A 19,875-nucleotide genomic window follows, 5' to 3' on the forward strand; every position below is an offset into this window, starting at 1 on the left:
GATACCTTACCTGCATACACTGACCTTCGTGAAAGACCTTCGAAAAGACCTCCGTGATAAGCAGTTGGAAGATAGAATTCTCTCTCATGTCCTGTATTATGTTGAGAGGCAATGGAGGCCTTCTAGGAGGGAAAGAGCTAAAGAATCCATCTCTGTCACCAGATACTTAAAGCACTGGGATAAACTTATTGTGAGCAATGGTGTTCTATATAGGGTTTCAAAAGACCTGAAAACCAGAGCAAAGCGGTCCCAATATGTTGTTCCTTCCTCTCTCAAGGATGAAGTCCTAAAAGGAGTTCATGATGAGGCTGGACATCAGGCTCAATCCAGGACTCTAAGTTTAGCAAGACAGAGATTCTTTTGGCCGAACATAGACAGAGATGTTAGGGATTATGTTCGCCATTGTCAGCGATGCATCGTCAGCAAGACAGCCGAACCTGAAGGGAGGGCTCCACTGGAGAGTATAATAACAACTAGACCACTGGAGCTGGTCTGTATTGATTTTTGGTCGGCTGAAAACTCCAGTAACAAGTCGGTGGATGTTTTGGTGATAACAGACCATTTTACAAGGATGGCTCAGGCATTTCCCTGTAAAGACCAGACGGCTAAGCAGGTGGCGAGAGTTCTGTGGGACCATACTTCTGTGTATTTGGATTTCCTGAACGGATCCACAGTGACCAAGGTGCTAACTTTGAGAGCCAAAAGGTCTCTGGTGTCAGAAAATCACACACTACCCCCTATCACCCCATGGGAAATGGGAGCGTAGAAAGTTTTAATAGGACCTTGGGCTGTATGATCCGCGCTTTGTCACCTAAAGCTAAAGCTGATTGGCCGCGACAATTACGGACTTTGACGTTCATGTACAACTGTACAGCCCATGAGATGACGGGCTATTCCCCTTTTTACCTCATGTTCGGCCGTATCCCCCGCCTTCCTGTTGATGTTTTGTTTCATACTGTCCTTAATGATTCTGATGTGGCAAGCTATGACAAATACGTGGTTTCTCTATCTAATGACCTGAAGGAAGCAATGCTGATCGCCCAGGACCATGCTGTAAAAGAGCAGAAAAGACATGCTGAGCTTTACAACAGGAAAGTAAAAGGATCCAATACTGAAATTGGGGACAGAGTGTTATTAGCCAACAGAAAAGAGAGAGGTAAAAAGAAACTAGCTGATAAGTGGGAATCAACCATCTACACGGTGGTGGACATGAAAGAGACGACACACACATACAGAATATGTGACACAGCCACTGGTGGTCCATAGGAATTTGCTTTTGTTGGCCAACTTACTTCCTGTGGGAAACACATCCGAAATGTCTGACTTGCCTTCACCAACGTCTGCAGCAGAATCATCAGTTAAGGACACTGACGTTGTAGCAGAGACTCTTGAGAGAGAGAGCGAGGATGGTTGTGAATGTAGTGGAGACTTTGATGCTGGAAGTGTGAACGGCTTGTCTGCATGTATGAGTGATGAAGTGAGCCACCTGACTGATTAACCTGTTGATTCTGAAAGGAAAACAATAGAATGGATCTCACAGTTGTCTGCACCAAGTTTGTCACAGGTGGATGCTACTGATATAACAAGTGTGTTTTCTGGACCTACAGACAATTCAGCCTTACCTGGAAACATCATGACAAACCAGTCTGTAACTTGTGACTCTGGATCTGTGTCTAATACTGTTGATGACAATACAACACAGACAATCAATGCACCACACACTCTGTACACTGTTGACCAGACCTCACTCACGCATTGTGATCTTTCCGATGCACAAACACAGATCAGATCGAGATTTGGTCGGATAGTCAAACCTGCTACTAGACTGATATAAACCATGTCAAGACAGGACGTTGTTCAGGATAAATTCGGTGTTAAATCAGTTTGCAAGTCTATGTTGCAGTCTCTTATCAAGTAAATTTCAGACTAGATTGTTCAGGCTTTAAGGGTGTAAAAGTGTGTTGTAATGGTGCATGAATTGTTTTATTATCTTTCATGGGTTGAAGTCTTTGGGTCTTGTGGGGTGTACAAGGCACCCTATACTTCATCCTTATGGGATACTATAGGTGTTGGTGTTTTTTGTTTAACGACCCTGTAATGGTAAATGGAAAAGTGCAGGTAGTCTTTGTCATACTGTGTAGTTGGAGCTCAAATTCGATAAAATTCAGTGGGGGGTGGATGTAACAGGGTTAGAAATGCAGTTTGTGAAATGATAATTATTTTCAAATTGTGTTGTGAATTTTATTTAGTATTTAATAATTTTGTTTAGAAATTGTGAATTTTATCATATTGAGCCATTTTCTTTTATAGTTATTTTTATTTGTTTTCTGTGGAAATAATATTGATGCATATCGCCCCTTTTTGTACCGGACCAGTTTCAGCCGAGCAGCGCGGACCAACTTCAGCAGCGCTGCCCAGGCGCGACTCTGATGGAAATAGACCCCGCCCACCATCAATTTACATTTTACCCACAATTCTCCGCTAGGAAGCGCAAGTGCAAACCAGGCTTGGCAAGGCGCATAGTAGAAACAATATTAAATAGTCCTGAAATTTTGAATAAAATTGAAGAGGCTTTGGAAAATAGAAGAAACTCTTCACAAAATGCAGAAAATGAAGTTAGAAGGCTTTTTATTCCTCAGGTTTGAACACAAACAAGACCAGCAACACAATCGAGACCAAAATTTAAAATTCCTGATTTGAACAGCCCCTTCCATTGCAACTTATGCATGTAATTTCACGAAATACTGTCGAACAACACTGCAGTTTCCATAAAGGAAAAATAAACATGAGAAATTTAAGAAGTTCAAATTCATAATGTCTGGCTATATTGTTGTAGCCTAAGCTTCCATGTGCACTTTAAACTACAGCGAAGAATTGTGGGTAAAATTGATGGTGGGCGGGGTCTATTTCCTGCTGCGCAAGTAAACCACCTCATCTCTGCGCTATCCAGACTGTTGCGCTGCGCTGTCCATTGGGCCGCGCAGATATTTGGTCCGCCCAGGGCGGCTCAATCGGGTGGCACGCTTTCGTCCCACTTTTGATGTGTTTGGCTTCCCATAGTTATGCATGGCTGAGGGAGAAATAAATCTTGGACAACAGGCCTTGGTGTCACATGTGTCTATGCCCTATAAGCAGTCCTGTTACACATATTTCATATCATATTCATCTTTTGATCTCAAACCTAAATGTCTTATGTGTACCAAAAAAAACAAACAAACAAACATAGATTTGGCTTTGCTGTTCCAATATTTTCAGAGGTGACTGTATAACTCATGTATATGTCTTCTTGAAAAGGGTCCTCCCCAGTTAATATTAAACTCCTAGAGACTAAAATCAGAATCTGGCCATCAGTTAGAGCAGCCTTGCTGGAAAAGTCAGTAAGACAGTTCAAGGTTGATCAGATTATATGCATATCAACCATAGTCCAGCACACTGAGTTGCTCAGGGATAACAGATATAACACAACTAGAGTCTTCTGCTTAATTCAAGTAAGTGTTTTTTTTTAGTATTATTATTATTTCATTTTTTAATCTTTTATTTTCTGCTTGACTTATATTCACAAAATTCTTATTTGACTATTTCAATCACCCTTTTCTGACTCACACACCAGTTAATGAGTGACTGTGATGAACTTTGCCTTTTTGCTTCGCTTGTTACCTTTGATAATTATGGTTGAATGAGGTTTAGCTTAGTCTACTAGTGAACACTAGTTGTTTAATTAGCTAACCTGGTGTAAAAAAGAACACTTTTCATGGATACAGGGACTCGAATTCTGCATTTTTTACTGTGAGTTTGTATTATTAGTCCTATATAACCATGGTTCACACAGAGGGTTCAAAAAATAGCCCAATGTTATCAGCGTTTTTGGATGTATGTTTCAGTTCCTCTCATCATTAGCCTGTTTTACTGAATGCTTGAAGTTAACCGATTTTATTAAAACCTCCACAACAAGCAGGCCTACAAATGTTAACCTGAAACTAATGATGACTGGCTTCATTTTAATCACAGGTGTTCATAGCATGAAAAGTTTAGAAACAGCTCCAGTAAACAGTCATTATATAGCCAAAGTATTATTGTACAAGGTCTGCAAAAGGCTTGAGGACCCCTATTATATATAGCACTATTTCTAAAGAAATTAATTAGACCAGCTAAAATGTACGTAGATGTTTATAGCTCATATGGGAACCTCTGAGTGTAATCATAGTGCATTTGGTAGTGAGAGTGTGAGTCACTTGACAGTAGGAAATAAGTCAGTGGTGTAATTTATTAAAATATCAATTTTATCCTAAAGTTATGACATTATGAAAGGTGACGTTGGTCTGGCGGAACTTTTATTATGAAACCTCTCGCGCCGCCCGGATTGTTGTTAATGTTGCAACACGGACTGTCAAACCCAGGAGAGTTGCCTAGCAGTAAGAATCTGTGTTTGCAAACAGTTTGTTTTTATTTTAATGACTGTCTGTTTAAATTTACGGTGTATTTCATGAATGGCGATATTTCAATGCCATTTAAGTGTATTATAGCTAACCTCTTTCCTAGTTCTAATGTTGTCTTGTTAGATAGCTAGCTATGTCGTTAGCTCTCTGGTTTTAACAGTAATTACCGCATATAGTGGTGTTTTTGTAGAGAGCTCTGCTGTCACTCTGTCTTTATAGTCTTGTTTGTTACGAAAACAAATGCACGAGGCGTGACAGAGAAATGTTTGGGCTTTTTGTAGTAAAACAAGATTGTAAGGTGTGTTTGTTAAACCCCTCAGTATCTGCTGCATTCCTTGGCACTACTTCACCAACTTCCCAAAAACACGGTTTCATGTCCCTGTTTGTCTCGAGACCTGGCACGTGCTGTTGCTTGCATGTTTTGTTTTTTATATCTTAACAATGTTTATTAGAATCTGATCATTCTTGGAAACAAGGACTGTATTCCAATAGGTAGTAAAAGAAACAAGTGATAAGTGAGGAGAAGAGATAATATTATGGAACATTTTTTAGATTAAGGGTTAAAATTTCACACTCGTGTCAAATTGTTTAGCTTGAAGACTACTGGGGGTTTCTAATTGTTTTCAACTTGCTATTATATTATACTGTGTTTTAGAGATTTTGGAGACTTGTCATGCTATCAATAATGCATCGCTTACCAGAGGGAATGACAGTGTGTGGCATTCATTGTCCCCCAAAAAAGCTCAGATCTAGTGAGAATTTGTCACATTCTGTTAAAGAAACATGGCTAGAAAATACTTATCCACAAATGCGTAAATCTAACAAAAAGATTTTTTGTTTTTTTCCCCCAAAGCCCACAGGAGACAAAAGTTTTCATGACAGGCTAAAAATCACTTGTTTGCTTGTTTCGATGCCTTAAGCTAGGGTGCAGAAAAAGTAATTAAAATGAATTAAATGTGAAAGTGCCTTTTCACATATTTGGCAATTCTGATCACATTAACATTTATATATCTCATCCTCACAGTTTTCCTGTAACAGAGATCAGGCATGAATCAAGGATGAAGAAACACTAAAATGAAAGAAAGAACATGAGAAAGAAAAAGAAATATTGTAAGCAAAAGAAAGAATGAAGAAATAAATGACAGGGGGTGGGAAGAAAAATGTGTTTTATAAAAGGGAAAAAAAGAGAAAAAAAAGAATGGACCAGAAAGAAAGGAATGGAACAACAAAATAGCAGGAAAACAAAATAAATTTGAAAAAGAAGGAATGAAAGAATACAAGAAAAATGGAGGGACCAAAGAAAGTGAGATAGAAGAGTAAAGACAAAAACATATAAAAAAAAAAAGAAAGAAAAAAATAATAAAAAGAACATGAGCAAGATAGATAAAAATGGTTAAAAAAAATTAAGAAACAAGACAGAAAGAAAAAAGACAAAACATTTTGAAAAGAACGAATTGACAAAGTAATAATCAATATAAAATTGCTCCTTTGGTTTTGTGAATCTAAAGAAAAAGCTTCTGGTTTATTTCTGAAACTTCGGTGCAAATTTACAGATCTGTTTAAGTTACCCTGCTTCATTTGTGTCATATCCCTACCAACCATTTAATTCCTCATATGTCTTAATGCTGAACAACACATTTCACAAAATGTATGATTCAAAACATAAACACTGTTGCTGCAGTGTTTAAACAGGATCTATATTCATGTATACATCTTATTAGTTGTGTTTGCAGTTTTGTTTTCTTGGCTACAGCGATGATGTTTGTTCATACTTGCAGGATGGCTCAGGATGGCAAGGTCCTGGCTCTGGGAGTTCTGGCTGGTGCTGCAGGGATCAGTTTGGCAGCTTTATGGTACCAGAGCCGGAGAGCTGTGGTGGGGGCAGCAGGGACAAGTACCTATTATCTGTCAAGCAGCAAAAACTCAAACCAGCTTGGAGGCGGTGTGGCATTGCAATCAGGCCAGACAGAGGTGCTGGATCGCCTCGGAGCTCTGATTCAGTGTGTGTCGGAGCTGAAAGAGGAGGTGAAGGCCCTGAAGAATGCTCTTCCACACCTGCAGGACCACATCAGAGATGAGTTAACAGGGCGGAGTCGCAGGACAAGTCCACTGAATAGAAGCACACCTGTAAGGAGGAAGAGAGCCAGCGGTGTGGCCAGAGGACAGGGGCAGAGCTCAGAGGAAGCAGAAAGTGAAGGAGGGTGAGTGTTTAGTTCCAGTGTCTGAGTGTGGATAAGTGCATTATATTATAGTGTATTACAATGAAATTAACAAGTGCAGGACACAATCATCATTTAGTCAGATTTATCATACTGACCTGTTTCACTTTAATGATGTTTAAATGCTGTGGCTTTTTAAAAGTCAGTAGAACAGAGAGATGTTCACAAAGGCAGTTCCTTTGACTCTTACTCAAGGTGGGTAATGATGTTTTTCTGGATGTGGACAAGTGCTGAATTGCCTGAGTCTTTCCCTCTCCTGTCTGTTAATCACATCGCTGTTTACATTGAGCATTTTCCCTCATTTTCAACTCATCTGCACTTTCATGTTCTGTGATCACACACACTGCCAAATGGGCAGGTATGAAGCAGTGCCTGGGGTGTGAGAAAGGTGTGTGTATGTTTGTGTGTATGTTTGTGTGTGTGTGCATGTGAGTGTGTGCGCGTGTGTGCGCGTGTGTGCATGTACATTTACGTGATTGTATGTATTTACATTTGCCTTTATGTATATATTTGTTTTGTGTGCGTGTGTGTGCGTTTGTGTGTACTCGCGTGTGTGCGTGCAAAATCTCATACTGGCAAAATCTCGTACTGCAGGCCCAGTCAGCCTCATTCAACCTCACCTCTAATTCCTTGATCACATGCCAAAACAAAATAACTTAAACAACAGATGCCTTTTCATAAAGCATCCGTCTGAAAATACCAAATTTATGAGGGAGAATTATGTAATTCTGTCTAATAGATCTTTCTAATTTGCTGTGGATGAAAAGGTTTTATGAACCTGAAAGATCAAGCTTTTTTTTTTTTTTTTTATCCCCAGGCTCCTTTTCAGAATGTCATGTGTTCAAATCCCCCCCACTGCCAAGCTGCAACCTCCTGCCCAAGGCCCCAAAACACCAACTCCGACTTGATTAAGAGAATTTACTCAATCTTAAATAGCTGAACAGGTTCCAGTTGGATTTTCTAATCCAGTTCAGCCCTTCCTAATATTTTAAAATCTTCCCAGATTTGGAAAAGCATATTTTAAAAAACAGCATATTTTAATAGAGTGTAAAAGTACGAAATTATTATTAACAGTATCCCCATTCATCCAGAAATTCCTTCCAAAACTAAATAAAAAAATTCTCATTAAATCAAACAGATTATTGAAGTATTTTCCAAAATGAACGTGGCCAAAACTATGTGGATATCTGACCATCACACTCATACATTTTAAAGGACACAGTTGTATAAGATGTCTTTCTGTGCTGTAGCATTAAGAATTCCCTTCACCGGAATAGAGAATAATATAATGAACAGACATGTAGGTGCCATCTAAGTTGTCATGTCTATTTAAATGTCAAGGTCACATGACTGTGGGAGCAGTGAGAGTGGCACTGATGGTGGAGGTTAAAACACTTGTTGTATGTATTCTCAATGAGGGTGACTTTTTTCCACACAGTATAATTCTATAAGACGTCCAAATTTCTTTCAGTAAAGACCTAAGCAGTTGTCTGAACTTGTGTCAAAAGGTATCAGTGTTTGCATGTTGGATGATTACAGAATAAAAGACAACACACAAGCCATGGATGATTATTGATTGACAAATCACATAAGTTATTTCCTCACTTAGGTCCTCAGAGGTTTATAGTTTGCTATTATGAAGCTGCTACACGTATAAATTGTGTGTTAGTAAAAAGTGTAGAAATTGATTACATTTTTCAATCATTTATTTGGCTTACAGTCACTACAGCACTGCAGCTTGAAAAATTTTGTAAGCACACCACACACTCGATCACAAGGACTATCATACAGTTGATACCAAAGTGAAGCCATGAACCAGATGTCCCTGTAACAGAGCTATTCATTTCTCAGTTCCAAAGCAGCAAACATTTTATCTAAGCAGATGAAGGTTAATAGCCTTGCTCAAGGGTCCAACAGTGGCAGATTGCCAGTGCTGGGATTTCAACTCACTGCTCACAGTCTTCTTGTTGATAACCCACTTTACCCACAGAGCCGTAACATGTTTTGCTTCCTCACTTTAAATCAGCACCCACTGGGATTACATTAGTTGGAGGCTTAGCTCTCTGCAACTCTGTGCAGCAATTTGCGAGAAGTGATATTTTAACACTTTGATTTGCATTGAAGGGCAGCACAGTGGCTTAGTGGTTAGCACGGTTGCCTCACAGCAAGAAGGTCCTGGGTTCGAACAGGCGGGGACCTTTCTGTGTGGAGTTTGCGTGTTCTCCCCGTACCTGTGTGGATTTACTCTGGGTACTCCGGTTTCCTCCCACAGTCCAAAAACATGTATATTAGGTTGATTGGTGATTCTAAATTGCCCATAGGAGTGAGTGTGAGTGTGTGTGGTTGTCTGTCTATATGTGTGGCCCTGTGATGGACTGGTGACCAGTCCAGGGTGTACCCCTGCCTTTCACCCAATGTGTGCTGGGATAGGCTCCAGCAGATCCCCGTGACCCTAATTACGAATAAAGCGGGTATAGAAAATGAAGGGATGGATGGATGTAAATAGATTTACATTGCATGAGCTGTCGATATTACTAGAAATTCATTAGTTAATTAAGTGCAGCAAGTCATCATGACAAATAAAAATGGCATCAAAATTAAATTCATATTAATTTTGGAAAAAAAAAATAAAATTAAAGACTCGTATAGTCTTGTGTTCATCCGATTTAGTGCTCCTGAGAATGTCTAGGTCTTGCCTCTGGCAGTTGAAGCAATTGTGGTTTGTGGGTTCTTTTTTGGTTGTGTACCTTCTAGCACTCTATTTGCTTTTCTTACCATGTCTTTCCCATGGCTGAGGAAAAAAGACGGGTTTGTAACACAGACTGTTTCAATACACAAAATCTAATTCTTGAGCCATGTCATGGGGACTTTAATACTCACTGATTTTTCATTCTATAGTGTATAATTAGTTTCATTTGGTTCTGCTTGTTTCTGTAACAATATTCACATTAATCTTTTTGTCAAAGATATTAAATTTTGCTGAGCATAGCCTGATGAAATGTTAGGTCAAAGATAAACAGTTGGTCGCTAATGCAAAAGACACTGCAGATGCTCTACTGACAAAGATATGATCATGTAGGCAGAAGAACCTGTAACGTAAGGTGTGTAGTGGAAAAGATAAGATAAGATAGAGCTCTATTAATCCGATGGAAATTATTTTGCCCATACACCGGAGAAATAAATATAAATTAGATATGCTACATATACAAAATATACAAAAAGGTGTTTAGGAATGGGCAGGCTGTGAAAAGTGGAAATAAGTTTCGAAAATAAAATGTTTATGAAGTATTGAGAGGAGTACAGGTGTGTGGCTGGATGATTGCTTGAATATGGAATGTTTGAAAAGAATGAGTGTGTAGGGAGTAAATGGACAAGGTATGTTTGTGTGTTCGTGCATGCATGAGTGTTTGTGTGTGTGTGTGTGTGTGTTAAACAGAGACACAGAGGAGGCAGGATATTTTGGCGGCATACTCAGCAGTGAGAGCACTGCAGGAGCTTGTTGAGGCTTCACCTGATTTGACTTCATCTCCACACATCTTCCATTTCCTCCATTGCTCTAGACTCATGTTTAAGTGCTTGACTAAAACACTGAAACTTGGTATTGAGTGAGGAGGTTCATCATTTGAATAGTGTTAATAAAATACTAAAGCCTTCTGCTTAAAAGTTTTTTTTTGTGCTTGGATCAGGTGAGACTTTAAGCGTGTGTTTTAAATATGGTATTTAAGAATAAAAGAATCATAGAGAGAGAAAGGGTCGTGAATAGCTACATAGAATTGTTTATAGAAATCATTTCCAATACTTGTTTTTATGGTTCTTTATGCTTATACTGCCTCCTTCAAAAGTATTGGAACAATTCTTTTGCTTTTCATATACACTGATGATGGACCAGATTTTCAGATTTCATGTACTGATGTTTAAATCTTGTTTAAAAAAAAAAAAAAAAAAAAGGAACATGTGAAGGGCTGAAACACTGAGAGCTGTCAATAAAAACTCCAAAATAACCATCAGTGACATCACCAATGACCTTAATAGGGCAGGGCTCAAGATATCACAGTCCATCGTTCAAAGAATACTTTGAGACTAAAAATATAGAGAACACAGCGCAAGATACAAACCACTCATCAGTAGTAAGAATCAGAAGGACAGATTGGAATTCACAAAGATGTACAGAGATGAGTCAGAAAATTTCTTAAACCAAGATTCATCATTACCACAGTGATGGAAAGGCTAAAGTGTGGAGGAAGAAAGGATCTGCTCATGATTCAAAACATACAAGCTTATCAGTCAAGCACAGTGGAGGTAGTGTCATAGCTTGTGCTTGCATGGTTGTTTCTATAACAAACTCACTAGTCTTCACTGATGATGGAACTCATGATGGTAGCAGCAGAATTAATTCACAAGTCTACAGACAAAATTCAATAGATATTAGAAAATTTGATTATGTTTTTCCCCCCAGCAGAGGGCGACAAACCAAGAATTCTTGCCAAACACCACCATCGAGAATTGACTCGCAGCTCCCCTTGAAATTCATGGAAACCCAGCTTTCTTTTACTGTGTAGTTATTAAGCAGCAACAGCACAGAAGTCAGACATGTGTCTAGCAGCCTCTCTAATTAAAGATCTCTTTTGCTCACTGTGGGATTATGAAGATTAAGAAATTCCTCTCCCTGAGGCCCCTTTGCTGGCAGAGGCCCAGCCCAGCTGCATCCACCCTCCTAATCCCTGCATCCATTTCCACAGCTTTCTCTGTCTTTCAGGCCCTTCCCGGAATCCCTACCATACCTGATCCTGCTTAAGATGTCCTTAAGTTATAGCACTTCCCGAGTGGGAGCAGTGCTACACTACTATAGGAATACTGTGCAACCTGCACATTTATGCAGTTATCTAGCCAGCCAGTCATGTGGAAGCAGAGCACTGCATAAAATCCAAAACTTCAGTAAATGTTCACGTTAAACATCATGATGTTTATGGTTGTTGGTGCTAGATGGGCTGGTCTGAGTAGCTCAGAATAGGAATCTGAGTATATAGTGGACTCAGGCTCTCAAAAACTTAGTGGATGTTTTGCCAGTCATGAAGTGTCCAGCCTCAGATTTCTGTTCTTGGCTGAGAACCTGATGTTGTCTTTAGCTTTTGTATCTGGGATCAATTTAAAGTTCATGTTGGGCGTTCTGAGATGCTTTTCTGCTCACCATAGTTGCAAAGAGTGTTTGAGTTACTGCTGTTTCAAAACGAAGTATTTACAAGCCTTATCCGGTCTCACTAATCAAGCTCTGCTGTTTGCTTTTCTATATATAGCATGTCCATGATCGTTCACCTTCACTCCTGTTTTGTTTTAAAGATTATCTTTTTGAACACTAATAATGGTTTGTTGTTTCATTTGCAAAGGTTTTTGCGTTTGTGCCTGCCACCTTTTTCAAAGATTTATAGAATCCCTGTTTGTTGATACATATAGTCTGTGCAAGTTTATTTTGTGTGTTGCTGTGTCATATCCTCCTTGTCCTTGATGCTCACAAAGAATGGAGGTACAATGCTGTTGGATGCTTCATTCTGATCAGAAGGTTTTAATTAATTGGCTATAAAAGCAGCTGACACAGTAAGGCTTGTTCTAGTACGATATCATTTGTATAGTAAAAGCTTGCATAGGGACTTGTATGTTTTAAAAATAAGAACAGTCAGAGGTAAAGCTGTAACTAAGTATTCTGACACTGGAAGGTTTTCAGGACTTTAAATCATGCTGTTTTTCGTAACTATAAATTTGTTCAGTAAAATAAGAAGATTTAAAAAAGTATTTCATTTGATGTTGTATATTTATTTTTACACTCTGAAGTTAGCTGAGCAGTTTGTGGGACATGCAAAAATCATATTTCAAGAGACTTATCATTTTACTTATATGTGTGTAAACGTTTGGCCAGTTATTATAAAACCTCACACTATCTGATGAGGACAACAAAGGCACTTTACCTAATTTGCCAGATAGGGCGCTGGTGGCTCAGTGGTAAGTTTGTCACCTACCATGCGGAAGGCCCGGGTTCGATTCCCAGCCAGCGCCCACACCCTAGCCACTGGATGCAGTGCTGGTCCCAAGCCCGGATAATTGGGAGGGTTGTGTCAGGAAGGGCATCTAGCGAAAACCCGTGCCAAGTTGTTATGCGGACCAGTGGGTCTAGCCATGGCATGTTGGTGGTCCTGGGAGTTAAACTCACAACTTCCTTCATCTTAACCACTGAGATAACAAATCAGGATAAACTCAATGATGTGGCGTTAAAAAAAAATTGCTCAATGATGTGGCGTTAAAAAAAAAAATTGCTGTGCCATATGAGAATTAAAACCATTTGGACAATATTTTCCTCCAACAGCACCTCTCATCATTTTTTAGAGTTTATTTCAATACCCTTAGTGAATATGAAGCATGTTATGGTAGATGTGCACGTACAACAGCAGCTCAGGCTGATCTGAGACTTGGGGAAACCTTTTCTTACTCCACTTTTCATTGTTTACTCCTGATCCTCATTTCCCTTGGGTTTCTGTGAGCGTGCAGACCCGTCAATGACTGCAGGGGGCTGACAAGCTGTGAGAACCTTATATTTACTACATCATGTAGAAACTTGTAATCCCTTTGACTGTGCCGAGCACACACGTCATAGCTGTCTTTTGGTGCTTTGGGACATTTTAACTATCGCATTTGAACAATTTATCCTTAAGAAGTGTTGATTTAGGAATATTGTTTATATAGGCCCAGACTTGTTAGCTCATTCTAGGCACTGTGAAGGGGGAAAAAAATTACCTTTAGTTAATGAAAATATTGTATAATGTGTGGTGTATATGTATGCTTGCAGTACTAATGAAGCTCTTAAGCAGTGATGCTCAAACTTCATACGTAATTTATAAATTGAGCTGTGAATCTGATTAACATGTCAGTATTGTGTATCTTTCCTAGTGTTATTTAAGAGTTGTTCCTTTGATATCATGTAATTTTGTTTTTAATAGGACTAATCCTTATGGCTGGAAATATGTTTTGTTCACGCAGCAACTGACAGGATGATACATGGGTTCAGGAGACAGCTGTTTGCCAAGTTTAGACTCCCTCATCTATCCCTGTCATCAGTGTTTATGTTGATGATGTACTCTGCTTCCTTTTCAAATCTACATGTTGGGCTTCCATTCAGTAATCCCCTTTTAACTTGGCCACCCACAACATATCTAGACTGTGATTCCTTTTATTGTACCTGTCACTGCAAGGGAAAACTCTTCTGCTGCACTGAACGTGTTAGAGAAAGATAATTGCTAGCAACCTTCACTCTTATTTACATATTTTTTATGACTTCCCTCAATTGAGTATTCCAGGAATAAAACTAAGTTATATTACAAATCAAGGTTAATAGTCATAGGCAAGAAGATGGAAGAAAAGAAAACAGTCATTGAATAGGAAATGTGTTGTTTTTATTGGCAGTTTAATTGAGCCCTTCGTGCTTTCTTTCATCAGTGTCGGAGAAGTTCTTGCTGAAACATTGCTTCATCTTTAAGTTACTGATCCCTGTCTATTGTCTTCTCTAAACAGACTGTGAGGGTGACAGGCTGGGAAACTCAGAGCTTGACGTGGAGATGGGGATCAAAGTTTAATGGAGGAAAAACTGAAGCACATTGATTGTTACATCTGCCACCTGGTTCAGTGCCATCCCCGATGTCTTACTCATGCAACACGGCAGCCAACAAGTGGCATCTGTTCAATACCAGGGTAGATGATGATATCATCAGAGACACCAGGGAAAATAATGAGAAGTGTGGGAAGAATCGATGAGAGATGGTGGGGGTTGTTTTATATGGAGTAAACTAATTTTGCTTTCTGGTAGTGAAAGGTTGCTCGACCTTAGGCCTGAATGGATTTGAGTAGTGTTCAAGAGGCCCAGAGACTGTTTATACGTATCCAGGCACTCTGAGCCATTGTCTACATACTCTAGGGGTTGATGTGAATGAGATCACCTTAATTCATGCAGGTCTCAAAACAGTTGGGATGGCAACGGCTCCATGGGTTATTTTAAAGGCGTTTGGCTTGTCGATTTTTCCCTCTGAAAGCGGTTAAGTCAGAGATTGTCAGTGCCATGCATATTTAAAGCAAGGACTACACCTCAGATGCATTTGTTAGTAGTCTGGAACATGCAAACAGGCAAAGTATTTTAAAGTAAAAAAAAAGCACTAAGCAAAGATTAAATCAAATCAGTATTAGGTTTGACCATCTTCTGCCTTTAATATTGTATTTGATTAAGTATGAAACTTTTTTCAACTTCTCCTGTCACTAACCAGCTAACTAAACATAAGTGGAAAAAATTATACAATACTATTTTATTATTTAACTATATATACTATTAGTATTTTTTAGATGTTATACTATGTTTTGGTGTCCAAAAATTCTAATGAATTGGGATAAAAAGCCTCAAAACACATTTTTTAACTTAAGGAGCACTTTAGTGACAGAGACTTTAAATTAAAAAAATTAAGTAATAACCTTCTATATTATATATTCTTATATATATATATATATTCAATCAGTACCATAATACAGTCACCATAACTGAAACATTACTATTATTGTTATTATTAATGGACATTTTAACTTTTTATTATCTCATTAATACAGGGAAACATATAAGTTCAAGAAAACATTTTAGGTAAAGACATTTGCTCTGTACCTCTGTGCAAAAGGTCAAACTGTATTAATTATGGGTAATTATGGGATTTTAGGAGAAACATGCCATCACTGTAATTAGTGTGCTAATACTCGTTCATTTCAGCTTGATCATGGCAGCACCCCCTTCCACACACTTCCAGCTATCTTCAATCTTTTGAGCATATTAGCGTTCAACATAGCGGTAAAAAGAAAACAGTTCGTGTTTGATTTGAATGCGTTATCAGCATTTTGAGGGCTATTTGTCATTAATGCTCTGTCGACCTCTGTAAACAGCACAGGATGATGAACAGAAAAGGGGTTTTTTTTGTGTTGGCTTGTAGCGTATCATGGGATGCGGAGCAGGAATGTGCTGATCTCTCAGTAATTGGGAGAACAAGCAACAGTACGGAGCTGAAAAAAAAATAAAACTAGTCAGGCTATGCTGATGAGTGAGTCAACCGGTGGACGTTTGAATGAATAAATAAAGGCAAAGCACAACAGGGCCTTTTCATGACCACTTTCCAAACTCTGCTTTGAATAATGGAACCCTCGGATGTTGTTCAAGTACGTGCTAAGTGACGGAAAAGCCACTGACCTCAGAAGTAGAGCTGCTGAAACTCATAGTGTTGGTGCACTACACCTCCATTCAGCATTCATTTAATCCTGCTGTGGTATAGTGTTTACTTTTGACCATCTCAGATTCCTTATTTATGACTATGTGGCAATTTAAGGGAGTTTGTCATTAAGCCAAAGCAGGTTCTATCAGTGTTGTACAGAAGAGTGGATTTCAGCCTGTTGACTTTGGGTGGGGAAAAAAAAGATGAATGTTGGTGGTCTTCAACAAACATCAACATGAAGACAGGAGGAATGTGTCTGTTTTTTATTTGAACATTTCAAGGAAGAGGAAATGGTAAACATTTATAAAAATTGAAGTAACATTAAATGGAAAGATAGCGCTCCCGGAATCTCCACACAAACTCTTCAGTGATTCATCCACTTTTTTATATTAGAATTTACCATATAAGCACAAGATAGAACTGTGCATGGTGTAATAGTCACATCCTTCAAAGCACTGTGTATTTAGATATATTAAAGTTAAATATATCTAAAATGTGGCCCATGTATGTCTTAGCAATATTCATAAAACAAGACACTGCATCATAACCACAGTTAAGCTCTTCTCTGCTCACCTTGGGGCCATATGAGTTTCATTTTGAATCATGGTTATGACTTATGGGTGAGGCATCGAAGTTTCAATATGTATATTGTATATGTACCTGGAGGTGCCTCTGTTTGCATGGCCCGCTCTGACACATCGCAGAACCACAGATGACGCACATTGCCCCTACCGAAGTTTAATGGAGCTCTTTCAAGTTTTCACTTTTCCTTCCTTCAGTCTTTTATTGGTACCTGAGTCTGTTATTAATGCTGCTTTTTACACCTTGCTTTCTACTGACGTGAGATGAAGATAAACTCAAGGTTTTTTTTTTGCAAGCTCTTAAAGTTAATACGGGCTTTGCGTGCCTCACAGTGACCGTACTGAACAAATCTCTCTCTCTCTCTCTCTCTTTTTGTTTGCAGAAAAGCCTTTAGTATCAGTTGTAACATGTAAGAGAGTCTTTTTAATGCAGCTTGGCAGCTATAAACTATTAACCAACATACTTTTCTTTTTAAATGAACCTTGTGGCTGTTTTTCATGTAATCATTAAGCCTTAATCAGTTTCTGGCTGAAGCTGTTTGACTTTTTTTTTTTTTTTTTTTATGAAAACCCTTTGTTATGATGGGATTTAATTACTCCTACCTTGATTTTTCACCAGAAGGGAGTTTCTGCTCTTCCTGGAGGTTGTGGAGAGAAAACACATAAGACAGAACATACCAGTGTTTTTAGCTCTCAGACATATCACATTCTCTGGGTTTCACCACGTTGGCTCATGCAGCATATTTTTGCTGAACAAAGTTAGGCATCATGTTTATATTTTTATAATTACGAACCTATAAAAGTTGCTGAAAGCGAAAAATGTTCCTTGACTGCAAGGCATTGCCACACAGCAATATAATCATTAAATGCAAACACTGAGTGACACTGAGGTAAAACGTTAATGGTCAAATTGCTGTCTGTTGACATTTGTTCAAATGTACAAATTAAGCCCAAAAAGTAAATTAAAGGTTGTTCAGGGAATGTAGAGTATACTGTTGACATTTTGCTTTAAAGATGATCCTTCTCATATAATGTGAAAGATCATCTGTCAGCCACTTTATAGAATCTGTTGACCTTGAACCTAGTTTACATTTTCCATATCACAATCTATTTCTTTCTTGTGATATATATATATATATATATATATATATATATATATATATATATATATATATATATATATATATATATATATATATATATATATATAATTTATTTATTTATTTATTTATTTATTTATTTATTTATTTATTTAGATATATCACAGCACTGACCGACACTGAAGACGAGTTTGAGAGTGAAGAGGAACGCAAAGTTGTAGAGCCGCTGGATGAGCTCACGGTTCTGTTACAGAGAGCAGATGGGCTGCATGCGTGTGATGGAGCTGAAAAGAAAGACGGCTTGTTCACTCTGTTGGATAAGAAAGAAGAGGTAGATCTCACCAACATTCGTATATCTTAAAAGCTCCCCAGACAAATTGATTAGTCTCTGGTGTTCTAATACGTGGTAACACTTTATAATAGCACTAGTCTGGTATGGTAAGGATGTCATGAGTGTCTAAAGAGAGTTTCTGGCTAATTCATTCTCTGACTCAAAAATGTTGAGGTTTTGTCCTTATTTAAAATTGCATTCAATATTATTTACTGTTATGTCATTGGGCACACACCCCCATTTTCTTTTCTTTTTTTTAATATTCCTGAGCAACTGAGTGTTAAGGGCCTTGCTCAGGGGCCTAGCAGTGGCTGCTTGGTGGTCATGGGATTCAAACTCACAACTTTCCTATCAGTAGTCCAACAGCTCAACCACTGGGCTACCACTTTCTCATTTGTGGGTAAATTAAAAATATAAAAACATAAATATAACACTGCATGTTCAAATACTTTTGTTTGGCAGTGCATATTATGTTCAAATGTTTTAGTGAATAATCATTCAAAATATTGAATGATCCCCATTTAAAAGGTTCGGGATAAGTGCAGAGGTTATTATGCAGCATGATTTATTTATACATGACTTATATTTGGCTATAGACAGAACACATTGAAGTTTTGTTTTTAGATGCATGCCAACATTTTAAGTAAGCAGGAAATAGATTTGCTTTACTTGTCAGTATTTAAGGTCTTTTATGTGATTCGTGTCAAACGTGACATATTTTATGTGGTTTTGTTTGGCATTGTTAGGTGGAGTGATATTTGTGAACATTTATGTAAGAGGGCCCTGCCAAAAAAATTTTATATCACTGCTTCAGGGCCTTAGGTATTAAAGGTAGCATTGTTACAAGCATGCGTTTGTTTGCTGAAGTATATATTAAATATTTAAGATTTTTAATATTAAATAATCTCTTATCACTGAACTGTTATTTTTCCTCTGCTTTGCATCTGTAGGACTCATTGTTGAGCACATACTACTACATGTAGCCTTCAAGGAGATAGATTAAAAGTACATGGTTAAAGATGAGGTCATGCATGTGATATAACGTAGATGTCGTTGCTGAGAAGACTAACTAAAGTTATTTTCTATATCAGTATGAACAGAAGTGGCAGTATCTGTGGCGGTTAACCAGAGCCTATGCTGATGCTCATGACCTGGCTGGAGACCTTCAAGAAAAGAAGATATATGCTGAAACAGGTAAGAATATTTCATTTATGCTATATATTTTTCAATTTTTTGTTTATTTCATATCATAATCATTTATTTGTTAAATTTACAAGTTCACATGAATTTAACTTTTAGTTTTCAATTTAAATACATTATAATACAAATTCTGGTCCACATACATACAAGACTATATACTAATGGAAGTCTGTTATGCTTATTGGTTGTTGGTGGCTTAATAATACTGACTACTGTTGTGAATTGGTGATGTGTCATATGGTACTGGTTCTAATGGAATGATGCTGGTTACCTGAAGGGAAGTTCTGGGGTCCATGATCAGCTCGCTTGTAACAAATCTCCTAAATTCAGAGCTGCTGCTGTGCACAAAAGTCACAACTATCTGGTCTTCACGCAGAAGGAGGCTGATCTAAATCATACAGATATGGATCAGGTTAAGCTGCTCTTGATGATCTAAAGCAGAATCGTTGAGCGATGTTGAATTTGTGCAACCTTTGTAGAAAAAGCATTTGCAAATGAGTTTTATATTATTGTGTTTATTTCTTATTTGAGATCTTCATGACATGCTGGTGCCTAGGAATTTCAAATCACTGCACATTACCTGCTTCATGCTTGTTGATTTCCGTGGGGAGATGGACAGATTGGTTCTCATGAAAATCAGTCACCATTTTGATTGTGTTTTGTATGTCGATCTCTAGGTTTGTTTGTTTTTTTAATTACACTGCATAACCAGACAAGCCGCTTTTCT

General features: G+C 38.1%; 1 protein-coding gene across 3 annotated transcripts in view; it reads left to right on the forward strand.

The window, feature by feature from the left end:
- The first annotated feature begins 3,349 nt into the window (after positions 1 to 3,349).
- Positions 3,350 to 19,875, forward strand: part of LOC131350769 (regulator of microtubule dynamics protein 2) — a 34,842-nt gene continuing 18,316 nt past the window's right edge. The window contains exons 1-4 of one of the 3 annotated variants that reach the window (XM_058385633.1): positions 3,350 to 3,488; positions 6,215 to 6,637; positions 17,774 to 17,948; positions 19,040 to 19,142. In XM_058385633.1, coding sequence (XP_058241616.1) covers positions 6,216 to 6,637; positions 17,774 to 17,948; positions 19,040 to 19,142 — 700 coding nt within the window. In that variant the 5' untranslated portion in view covers positions 3,350 to 3,488; position 6,215. Of the gene's footprint in view, positions 3,489 to 3,647; positions 3,787 to 4,295; positions 4,413 to 6,214; positions 6,638 to 17,773; positions 17,949 to 19,039; positions 19,143 to 19,875 lie in introns of those variants that run through there. The other 2 variants (XM_058385631.1, XM_058385632.1) reach the window with 2 other exon arrangements.

This window comes from Hemibagrus wyckioides, linkage group LG03 (assembly GCF_019097595.1).
Source record: "Hemibagrus wyckioides isolate EC202008001 linkage group LG03, SWU_Hwy_1.0, whole genome shotgun sequence".
In the NCBI taxonomy this organism is placed as follows: Eukaryota; Metazoa; Chordata; class Actinopteri; order Siluriformes; family Bagridae; genus Hemibagrus; species Hemibagrus wyckioides.